At 37.8% G+C, this 12471-nt stretch overlaps 1 protein-coding gene across 1 annotated transcript; it reads right to left on the bottom strand.

Annotated features, from left to right (window-relative positions):
* Positions 1 to 1240: 1240 nt before the first annotated feature.
* Positions 1241 to 7170, bottom strand: LOC121425373 (uncharacterized protein PB18E9.04c-like). Its single transcript, XM_041621401.1, has 5 exons — positions 6823 to 7170; positions 6193 to 6339; positions 3687 to 5736; positions 3003 to 3070; positions 1241 to 2279 (listed from the first exon to the last, which is right to left on the bottom strand). Exons 1-5 carry the CDS (start codon positions 7040 to 7042, stop codon positions 1927 to 1929), a joined length of 2838 nt encoding a protein of 945 aa, XP_041477335.1. The 5' UTR covers positions 7043 to 7170; the 3' UTR covers positions 1241 to 1926.
* Positions 7171 to 12471: the final 5301 nt, after the last annotated feature.

Below are 12471 nucleotides of genomic sequence, written 5' to 3'. Positions count from 1 at the left end.
TAATTTATTGCATGATCATTCAAATATATACTGTTAGATTTGAGGGGTTTCACATACATGTATGGTATGTTAGGGTGTCGTTTTATCAATTGTAATAAATGAAATTCATTTTGTTTGTTTAATACAATTATACTATCTCAAATTTCATGTATACGTGTTTTTAGACTATATCCCATCCCTAGTGAGAGAAAGCGTATGTCATTTGAAAATACAAATTTGTAGTCCCTACCCTTATGAAACTCTAAAGCAGTTAAAATTGTTTTGTTTTTGCGGGTGAATTTTAATATTTCTGCGTAAGAGAAGAAGAATCGTAATAATAAATTATCTTCAGTAAAGGGTCAGTGGTCAATTACCACTTGGTCTACAAATAATTTTCCCAACTTTCCTTCTGGGGCCCGTTTCATAAAGAGCTGTTGTAACTTTGCCATCATGGAAACTACCATGGTAACAGAGCTCAGCAGCCAATCAGAATCCAAGTTTCCATCATGGTAGTTGCCATATTATTATTAAGGGCAAAGTTACCATACTCAACCATCTTAAAGGGAAACTCCGCGCAGAAAATATTTATATATTATATCCAGTGAATATTCATGAAGACATGCCTAGAACCGTTTCACTGGAATAATGCAAATATTTAAAATTCAATAACTTTGTTATTTGTTTTCAGAATTTGATAAAATTTTCAGCATTTTGCTCTTTTAATATTACTCTATTTGTTTAGATGTACATATCTTCAGCCTGGGGTATCCCTTTAATGAAACGGGCTCCAGGTCTCATCCCCATGGTCTAATCCTAGTTCATCTCCAGCCAGCTCATTTTATCATTTGATCTAATTGCCATTTTGCCCACTTATCACTTTGTGCAATTTAGTCTAATATCCACACTGCTTGTTCATCATGAACCGTTTAAGTACCAAATTTTCATTTGAATAAGTACAAATAATGGGTATACAAAGTGGAAACTAGACCATCTCGGGATGGGTGACATTTAGGCTGAGTTGTTATCAGACCGAATGATTGATTCATTGATTGATTGATTGATTGACTGACTGACTGATTGACTGATTGATTGATTGATTGAATGATTGATTGAATGATTGAATGGTAGATTGATTGATTGATTGATGATTGAATTTCGTTGATTTTCATTTTCAACAATTACAGTTTGATTTGTACATTTTGACATACAAATAACAAAACATATTTCAAGTATCCCTGTACAAAAATTATATTTTAGATTAATACATATCAGGTTGGAAATGGAGGAGGCTGCTAAAAAGCGGAGCTTGTAGAGTGCAGCCTCCTCATAAATATTCTTGTAGTTACATAGCATATAAAAATCAAAATTTATTGATTGATTGATCTAACAACCAAATGGCACTTAACAGTTTGGCTTCTCGACCCATGGAAATCAAGTGATGATTAAATGCTATTTGTCTAATCAAAATTCTGTCATGTGACTGGTCGAATGTGAGATATCATTCGATGATTACTCTTAGATTTTTTTTTCTTTTGAAAGTTAAACCAAGAAGACAACCATAACCATGATGACAAAAAGTAATACATCACAAAATGAAGCTACGTTCTATGACGCTGATATTTACGGTGGTTCACATCCTTAATATTATGGCGCTAAATATTTGTTTTAAGAATATTGTCTGCTTCATGTCCTTTGGTATGTACAGCCATATATACATAGGAATTTGTTCATATTTCTTCTTGTTAATAATTTCAAATGTCTAATATTCTGTCATAGTAGGTTATCAGGTATGAGAAACCGGTAAGATTAACCTTTTGGACAATCGTGATTGCAAGAAATCGCAAGAGTATCGTGGTTTGTGTTTGTTTTGTTTAACTTGCTTTCCAAAATACAATGCGTGATTGGTCCATAGTTTGTCACGTGATACCGGCTGATTCAATGGTACTTCTATACATGGGAAACCGGCAGAGGTGCATCATCGGTTATGTAATACGGGATATCCGTCACATCACTTGAGCTTGACGGCATCCAATACTCGGTATCCGGGAAAAACCTCATCTCGAAACTTTCGCTTCCCAAATCGGTTCCTTCATAATGTCGTTCCGTAGAGTTGTTTCGGTTACCGTCAGGTTCGAGGCCGTTGTAGACACTGTGCATTTGTTCAAAGTAGTCGTTTATTATGGAAAGTGTTGTCGGCGATGGCGAGGAGAGAGACGGTGCGTCGGTTAAGTCGGACTCGTATTCGACTTTGGTTGACTGAAACGGCTTCAACCGATGGGCGAAGCTTGGCTTGTTGTTTTCTGAGAGTAAACATGAGAGATATGATGAAGTATTGATCTTCAGTGATTTATATTTTTTGTTTCCGTTCAGGAAATCTTATCTTGTTACTGACGTGCATATTTGTACTTTCACCTTAAGATGATCATGCGCCAATTATAAATCGACGGTGACAGTTTCTCTCATGGGAGGTGTAGGGGGGGACTACATTGTGTATCACCTCTTACCACTTGGCATACTTTGCCTCTTTTCACGTACAATTCAATGAATAGGAAGAGTAATATTAAGTAATGATAGCCGTCATGATATATGAACATATGGAAACGGTTCATCATTCCCTATTGTGAACCATTTCTCTACATATTCCCTTATCCATCAATTTCCTTTCATGTCATCCTTACATGCTGTATCTGCTCTATATAGTTCTTAAACGTGTTACAACGGTCATGGACTGAGTAAAATTGGTTGTCCATTATTAACACAAACTGCAAAAACTCCGGTGTTGATTTAACACCAGCCCAGAATCTTTATATGTCCACACCAGAGAAGTATTGAAACACCAGTTTGGAATCAAACCGATGCTGTTTTGATTCTAATTTGTGTTGTATAAACACCTATATGGTGTTAGACCAAAACGAAACTGGTGTTGTTTAACACTTCTCTGGTGAGGACATATATAGATTCCGGGCTGGAGTTAAATCAACATCAGAGTTTTTGCAGTGCAGGAGATTTAAGTTGATACTTACCCTGGTGATTTTGACCATAAGTGTATTTCTTTCCTCTATTACTCTGCTGGGAATATGTTTGCGGAGACCTGATCGGTGAAAATTAAGATGGGAAATAAATCACTTGTAAGCATTGCTACTAACCACTCGTGTGAAAAAGAGCATTAAGTTTGGAAAATTGAACATGGTTAGTTGCTAATACTAACCTTTACTGTTATAAAAATATTAGATTATGCAAAAAATATTTATTTCACCGAGCAAACAGTGTGCTAAGATTTATTGATTGACTGATTCTTCAGAATGTTTCGTTCTATTCTCTTGATGTGCAATACAGTCAACCTTGAAAGAAAATAGTAATGCGTAAATAGAGACGAGGTACATTGACGCATTTTACTAATACATCCCTTTTCTTTGGATCTAATGAAATGATACGGGTTTCAACTTTTAGTCACTTTTATTGAGTTTGACGTCTATCTCTACACAGGTGAAAAAGGTACCAGTAACAACCACTTTAAGTGGGTGTTAAAAACATTTAAAAATGTTTCCATTACCAAAAGAAATATCAATGGATTTAGTAAATTGAATTATTTTGAAATTCGTGCGATCACTGTGATTTGAAATCGTATTTGATTCTCTTATTGAGGCAATGCTCTTACCGTCTCATTTCTTGTGCAGAACGCAATCAAGATTTTAGACAATACTAACCTCAGAGGTGTTTGATCATCATCTGGATAAAAGTTCTTTTCCCGCCATTTCCTCGCGATGCAACACCCGACGAGGATCAGACAGGCGATTGAGAACACGATAACAGCAGCGGTTGATAATAATACTATCAGCACGACTCTCTCGGACGAGGCTGATCTGCCAGCGGTAGTTGATGACGACGTGTCGGTTGTTGAAAATATTTTTGAGGTCTCAAACCTCGATGATGTGACAGTATTTTGATCTGTAGTACTTCCAAAATGTGTTCCTTGGTCACCTTCTTCCTCAGTTGTTGATGCCTTCCTGTCTGTTGTTTGTATTGCAGATGTAGACAATAATAATGACGTCAGTGTCACTGTCGATGTTCTCTGGGTTTTTGAGTCATCTGTGGGATCAAGTCCTGATGTTTGAGTATCTGCATGTGTGGTAATGAGTTCAGTTGTTGTTTCAATTGAGAGAGTCGCTTGGGTTGTAGACGGATGTGCTGATTGCAGGCTGGTGACCGAAGACATGTCAATGTGAGTGTTGGTGTTTTCGGTTGTTGTGTCGATTGTAATAGTAGAGGCTTCAGTTGTTTTAACCATTTTGTAGTCTGTTGTACCTTCTGAGGATATTGATGCATCACTTTGAGTACTTGAGGTTTCAGTTGTTTTAACCATTGGGTATTCCGTACTTCTTGTGTAAATTGTTGTATCACTTTCAGTACTAGATGATGCTTCAGTTGCTTTACCCACTGTGTGACTAGTTTTACCATCAGAAACCATAACTGTTATATCACTTTGAGTACCAGAGGCTTCTGTTGTTCTCTTCATTGGGTAATCTGTTTCTCTTTCAAAAGTACGAGTGCCTTCCATTGTCGTCGGGTAGTCCGAACTTTCCTTGGTAGAAGTTATGTCACTTTGAGTACCAATTACTTCAAACGGTGTGGACGTAGAGTAGGCTTGTGATTCATCTACTCCTGAAATCGTTGTATCACCAAGAGTGCTTTCGGTAGTCCCAATATCTGTTGCTGAATCTGTTGCTAATTGTCTTTCATTAGTTGTTGATGTGTCTGTGGTTTCATCAAAGGTAGTTACTGTTTCTGTACTTTCTTTTTCGAAATATGTGATTGTTTGACTAGGATCCACAGTAGGAATCATCATAGTGGATGTTCTAAGTGATAGGAGTTGGGTTGATACTTCTGTAATAGCACTCGATTCTGTCCCCAACCCTTCACCAGTTGCAGTGTCCGTATTGACATTGGTAACATCATCAGTATTGGACACCGGGATGGTGATGATCTCTGTAATTATCGTAAATTCTTCATATTCTGTGGTAAGATGATCAGTGGTCATGTCAGACACAAGTGGCACATCCTCAGTAATAATTGTTATATCCGATGTGGGTGGGGACTTTGGTGTCCATGTCTGGGTTTCAGTATCTGATGTGAAAGGGAGAGGAGTGGTGATTCTGCTGACAGATGTGCCTGATGACTCAGAAATGGGATTTGTGTCTGTAGTCAATTCTTGCGAAGTGGAAGGAAACACTATTGTAGTCAACGCAGTGTCATAGCTTGTCACCACTTCAGTTGCTGTCGTGTACGATTTTCCAGATGTTACATCCTTTGACGGCGACATGACCTCTGCATTTTCAGTTGTAGGTTCATCTATAGCAGGAGAATTGCTGATCGTCCTCGTGACGGGATTTGTTGTGAGAGAAGATGATACTTCAATATCCCTTGATGTCTCTATTACTGTACTGGTTATCTCGGTCGTTAAGGACACCACAGTGTTTTGTGTTCCTTCTGTGTTCTGGGTTACAGACACGGTTGCGGGAGTATTTTCAACCGTTGATGCCGCGGACTGGGAGATCGACAACAAAGTCGAAGCCAACGGTGTCGGTGATAACGGAGATGACGAGGTAGTTAGATCTACTTCCTCGAGGCATGTCTCTCCTCTGAAGTTGAGTTCACAAAGGCAAGTGACGTGAGCAACCTTCTGACTTGTCCTGGGTTTCGATAAGCATGTACCTCCATTTTCGCACACAAGCTTCGGTTCGTGTTCACAAGCTGGTTCTGTAATATCAAACAAAGTTATATTCATTCCATATGTATGAACTCTTTCATCCTAAGAGATTATTTTGACCAACTGCATTCGCTTGAAGTTTATGATTGTCGTTCATGAGCGAAATGTTCTACTGTATATATAAATTTACCTATACATTTAATGATTTAAATGTCAGATAGGGCCATCGAAATCTACATTCACGCCATGAGGGTGCATTAATTGAGTATCAGAAAATGTTTGGAATCCGTCACAATAATTTAGGAAAATGTTTAATGAAATTTATCAATGTATCAGCTAATCAAAACCCAAGATTTTACATATCTCTCAGTGAATGACGACTTGTTCATGCAAGTGCTCACAAATTTCATGAAACATCGTCCTGGGTCCTAAGGCCTGGTAACACAAAGCGTAACGACTGATCACAGAAATTGTTGTTGATAATTGTTAATTCGTAAGAAACAAACCTCCAAGACAAGTGGCTGGACTTTCGTCAGACCCGTCGCTGCAGTCAGAGACCCCATCACACACGAAGATATTGATGGTACATTCATTGGGTGTGGCACATTCCACAACAGAGAGTGTGCGGTCCACCTCATCACAAACCAATGAGACTAAAGACATAATAAAATCAAGGATGTTATTAGTAATTGATGACATATCCGTTCATCTGTTCATTACGGACGTCATTGACAGAGATGCATGTTTGTGTTTTTGGACGGGAAGTGTTCTATTCTTTCTTTGGCGTACAAAAATGTGTACAACAATGATGATCACAATGTAAGAACTACCTCTATTAAAAGTTTAAAGCGGGATTCATGACAAATCTAGGTAATAAAAGAAAAAAAATCAAATTCTTGTTTTATTAAAGTCAAGTGCCTTTACTGGAATCTGGACCATTTATGAGTGATAAATATAGCAATTTGCACTAACCATGCTAACAGTCTTCATAGTTTCAGTGATATTCAAGCATTTAAATCTAAATATTTCACAGGAGGCATCGATTAGAAGTTTGTAAACGGCTACTTGGTTTTGATGACAGTAAAAACAAAAACATACGAAATATGAATGAAATTGAAGATTGGTCCATTAGTTACCTTTATTCGGGGTTATTGGATCTTGGGGTTCGGTGATGGGTTGAATCGTCACCCTGGTCGGTGAAGTTGACACCTGGCTCGTAGGCTGTAGGAAGACATCGGTAAGCGGCGGTGTCGTCGGGGTAGCCGTGCCATCAGGGGCACCATCGAAAGTAGTTGAACCTTCTTTTCCATCCGGTGTCGATAACCATTGCGATGTTGATAGGGACGGTGACGTCATCTCCGGGGGTTTAGAATATGTAGTTGGTTCTTGAGGTTGACCGTCACTTGTTGTCAATGGGAGTGTCGATAGTGGTAATGCCGATGGTATTGTTGATGGTGATAAGGACCTCGCAGTTTCAGGGACAGTTGTTGTAATGTTGGTGATGGTAAATTTTGAATCTTTAGATGCGGTGGTAGCAGTGCTAGAAATATCATAAGTAGAATGGGTAGTTACTGTAGTAGAATCACCAAGTAATGTCGAAATTGTAGCCTCCGACCCAAGGGTAGGTCTTCCCGTCATTTCCGTTAAGACAGAAGTAGCTTTGGGTTCCGTTTCCATTCTTCCCGATGTAAGTTGCTTGAATGTTGGCGGAGACGATGGCAACGATGAATGCATGAAATCGGTCACGGTGGACATAATATCATTAGTGTTTGTGATGCCACTTTCAAGGGTTTCAAGTTTTTGTGTTTTCGATGTTTGAACTGTTCTGGTAGATGGTTCAGCTGCAGTAGTAGATAATTTAAGACTAGAGGGCGCTTCAGTAGTAGTAGTAGGGGCTAAGATTTCACAGTGTTCACCCGTGTAGCCTTGTGTGCACTTGCAACTGTGGTATGCAACACGTCTTGAGGTACGAGGATGAGACACGCATGATCCGTTGTTCATGCAGGTCTCTACAACTCGCTCGCTGCAACTCGGAACTATGAGACAAGTGGGAGGGAAGAGAGGTGGATTTTGACAGGATAGATTGTCATCATGAAACATCGTTGATATAAGTCTACAGGTAATTATCTTAATTTTATTTTTTTCAAACAGGCTAAACTGTCGCGAAGAACCACTCCAGAAAAAAAAAATCATTCATCTAGTCATGCTCCAATTATCCTCCTTTCTATGGTAACACTGATAATTGTTTAACCGATGGTAGGGAATTTGAGTATTATCGTATATTTACAGGGTGAATCGTAGTCATGAAATATTTGCCACTGATTTTTCGAGAGATTTAATCATTGATATTTATTTTGCCGATAAGGATAGCGGTTCAAATCTATTCGATATGTGAAATAGGGGTTAGGGATATAGTTTTAATTGTATATTGGTATCTGGAGCATTTATAAACAGGTTAAATTTTCATTATGGATATCGTTCTAGTAAATTTTACATTCCTTCCTCTCCCCACTGATTTTTCGATTTTTGTTTTACAGAAAAAAAAATCCTGCCCTCCGCCATTTGTGGATATTTGCTTTTGTCAATGAATTACGAAAATAAATGGTAATGAACAAAAGAAAAGAACAAAATGATGAAATCTTACTTCCGCGACACGTTGCGTTGCTCTCATCTGATTGGTCGGAGCAGTCTGGTATGAGGTCACATACAAAAGAATCGAGTATACATTCGTTTGGGGTCGACGCACATTGGACGAGGTCTAAAATGATTGATGCAGACGAGTTGCAGGGCAAGGTACCTAATAATGACCATGTGAAATGCAATACAAAAGAGTGTTCTTAGTGCATGCAGAGCAAAAACCTAAATACTATCAATATAGGAACTGGAAAATTTTGTGCATCAATGTGCAAATTAAGCTAGCATATTTTCCTGCAAACGACATTTCTGATTTCGGGTGGTGATAATGCAATAAGCATAATGAAAGTACAAACTTTAGATTCGAGTTAGCCCCAAAATGGACAAGATTATATTTTTATGGTGGGGGTAATAAATGACGCTAAAACTGATTAAGGCTTATAAACTTTTATAAACTTTCTTCATTTTTGAAAATAAGCAAGCAGTTGTGTATCCAGTTTTAGATTTTCAATTGAATGATATATATAAAAGAAATAAAAATAAAACAACAAAATCACCATACAGTGTATTGTCCATGCTATTACCAATCATTGAGCTATGATTGATGTGCGCTTGTAAGCGCACGTCGGCACTTTCTTGTTCACCCTATATGTTCCCTATTTTATTATTTACCTACCGCCATATGTTACCCACTTTGTTTTTATTCACCATGATGCTGAAAGTAAATATGAAAAAGTCAATATTCGACGAAAGAAGTATACATCCACATGACTGTGTTCGCATCAGAATTGGCATTTTAGTATAATTATGGCCAAATAATTATCCATGTAGATTGGTATCGTGAGTTTGCTCAAGACTTTCCAAACTGGAAAACCAGTTAAGGAAATAGTTTATTGAAAGCTAATTACGGTATATACTATACATTCAAGTTTCATACAGTATATATATATATATATATATACCTCCGTGTTATGAGAAAGCATGAATGTTTGTTATCAAGAATCAGGGGTGGCGTCCATGTATTTTGATATAGGGCAACATGGATGACGCCATGTTTTCTCGTATTAAAAAACAGACAATATATACTTGACAATAAATACTCTCTATTTGATACTCTCTTTTTATTCTTTCTTCCTATTTTTTTCACCACTTGACACATATCATTTAGGGGGCGACCATTACCTGTCCCCTTGAAGCACCACCCCTGTACCTGACATGACAAAGGGACCTTCGGCAAAAGATCTTTTATCATGATTTAGGGTGTCGACTTCTTACTTTGAGATATAAGATCGAGCTTGGACATATGTGTACTGCTTCGGCAGTGGTGCCTCTTTGTCAAACCTGTTACCTTTCAGGAAATTTAAAATCCTACATACTCACCCTCGGATATATGTTTTTTGGACAGACTTAGGGGCTCTGTTAGGTTCCATGTCAAAAATGAAGGAAATCCCAAAGAAAATATAACATGTCGCTTGATATTCCAGAGGTCACTATAGCCGCCATGCATGGGACCCCCCCCCCCCATCACACATGCTATGTCTACGGTAATGGATATTTAGGAACAAAATTCACAATGCTCATGGTTTTATGGAGAACAGTTTTACGTAAAATATATATTCCTGCTAAACAAACTTTTAAACACCTGAATAATCAACTATTCACAATTGTATGTATACACTGTTAAAAAATCTGATTTTACCAAAAAATGAGAAGATTTCGCAGAAAGCAATAACAGAATCATTCTGTAAATTAATAAAACATGAATTTTTCTGTAATTTAACAGAACAGGTCTGTTTAAAAAAAGGAAAAGGGTGTTTTATTTAAGGAAATTTGTAAGGTTCCAGCCGCCAAATACCAATTTCCTGTAAGATTACGCAATCTGGTAAGATTACAGGTGTTCTCGAGACTCTGCTGCAGGAACTTGTTTTATTTTAAGGATAAATTTTCTAACAGTGTATGATATAAATATATATGTAATATTTACAAAATAATTCGAGTGGTTGTGGTCTCTGAATCAGATGAGGAATGTCCTGCTTACCTCGTTTTCTTATGATAATCTCCCTTTCCTTGGATAGAAAATCTCCTTTTCCAAACAGTAGAATCATCATTGAAGTCATCGAAATTGTAGCAAGTAATAAAATTAAATATGATTTTTTATCCAGGCAAGAAGACATCCGAGTATGATTCGAGAGAGAATTAAGTGATCTATCCATTTGGGAATCAAGTCATTCTGGAATTGGTTCCGTCGCTTCTCTTCGCTTTTAATTGTCACTTCAATTAAACCGAAAGTCTTGTTATTTTTGTAGCGCATTGATACATATTATAAAACGTTTTGTATCGCAGACCACAATCCATCTGAAATCTACACTGTCGTATAAACGTTCTTCCAACTTAATAGAGCAAACTTTGTGATTGCAACTTTTGATGATAGGAATTCATGAAATGGAATGTTCTTTTTTGTTTGTTGAAAATATAGCAAATGGGCGCCTTCTTCCAATTTATTACTCATTGCCATAATTAAACACGGGCGTGTTGTTCATCGATCGCCATGCAATCTGTTCTTGTTGTTTGTTTTTCCCGCGAACAATAATAATTAAAGTTTAGCCCCTCCCTTAGACTTTCCATAAAAGAAGGAAAATGATCAGAAAATAAAACATGTTGGAGAGGGGGACTTTGATTTATCTTACCTTTAAACATATGCAGTACACTTTTTTCTTTGCAGACGACCGAAGAGTAAGTTTAACTTCTTTTCCATATAATATATATACACAAATCTCCATCATGACTGTCATATCATCGCAGCACCCTTTGGGTTGATATAATGCATCCACTCGAAAAAAAGGTGAAAATATGTTTTTTCTTTATTTGCATGGAACAATCACACCATTAAAGATGCAAGCACACAGTTTAAGGATGCAGCTGTTAGGGCAGTGGCGTACCTAGGATTTTCCACAGGGGGGGGCAAAAACGTCTGCCAAAAAAATTGACAAGCAAAAAAAAAGGTTTTCAAGCTCGTCAGGGGGGCAGGGATACGTCCTTTGCATGGGTTGTGGCTCGTCAGGGGGGGGGGCAGACTGCCCTTCCCCCCGCAGGTACGCTAGAGTGTTAGGGGGTTCAAGAGGGTGCCAATAAGAACCCTTCCTATAGGCCTACAACTATGCACCCTTAAGGGTGCAAAATGTTCTACTATTATTATGTCTAAAAGGGTGAAAAGTTGCATCAAAAAAGGAGCTTCAAGAGTGGTGGTATTTGAAGGGTTAAATTGTATCCTTTTTCTTAGTATGTACATGTATAGTTATAGTAGTGCAATTTTTTTTAGAATATAACAACAGTCACTAGACTACTTTATATCCATTTCTGAATATGGTTTGACGTTTTAAACATATAGGATTGAGCTTCCAGTCCACGAACTCGAATATTGATTTCATCGTTGTTATATACTTCGGTGCCATTCGAGAATTTCAATTTTTGGTGTGTGTGTGACATAGGCAGCGGAAGCGGGGGGGGGGACGTGTCCCCCTAAATTCTAGGTATGGGACGATCCCCCCCCCCTAAATTTTTTGTTGGTAACATTTTTTTTTTTGCTTGTCAATTTTTTTTTCCTGCGTCCCCCCATAATTTGTGGTCGATAACATTTTTTTTCTTGTTAAAAAAATTGTGTGGTGGTTTCCCAACAAAATTTTTGGCTTCCGCCGCCAATGATGTGTGAGTGTCAGTGCATGCATGCAATTTTTCTCCCGCAGCTCTCTCCGCCAGTTATTATGATTATTTTTTAATTCTCGCGTCTACCCTTCTCCGCATTTCTCTCCCTCTCCCGCTCTTTCGTTATTCTTAATCTCTTTTGTGTGTCTGTGTGTGTCTTTCTTTTCCTCTCCCTTCCCCATACACACTGCCATCACGTACCTTCTATCTCTCCCTCCTTCGATAAATCTTCCTCTCACGATTAGTCCCCAACCAGTAACGTTTACAATGAGAATCATGAATATTCAATTCAAATCTAGTCAGTGGCTCAGATGAAGAATGTCTGCTCACTGAAAACATTTAATCATCACTCAACTCATTATCATTACTCGTGATAAATGTGGAACAGTTACTCAATAACTATTTATTAAGAAATTGTGCTTTTAAATTATACATAGAGCGTTTTATTT

Source organism: Lytechinus variegatus, chromosome 12 (assembly GCF_018143015.1).
Source record: "Lytechinus variegatus isolate NC3 chromosome 12, Lvar_3.0, whole genome shotgun sequence".
NCBI classification, from domain to species: Eukaryota; Metazoa; Echinodermata; class Echinoidea; order Temnopleuroida; family Toxopneustidae; genus Lytechinus; species Lytechinus variegatus.
The sequence above is the reverse complement of the archived record's forward strand: the minus strand, read 5'-3'. Positions and strand labels throughout refer to the sequence as shown.

Coding starts and splice junctions, on each gene's coding strand:
- LOC121425373 (XM_041621401.1), bottom strand. CDS start 7,042: ATGACGTCACCGTCCCTATCAACATCGCAATGGTTATCGACACCGGAT. Junction 6,340..6,822: donor TCCAATAACCCCGAATAAAG/GTAACTAATGGA, acceptor TTATGTCTTTAG/TCTCATTGGTTTGTGATGAG. Junction 2,280..3,002: donor TTATGGTCAAAATCACCAGG/GTAAGTATCAAC, acceptor GTTTACTCTCAG/AAAACAACAAGCCAAGCTTC.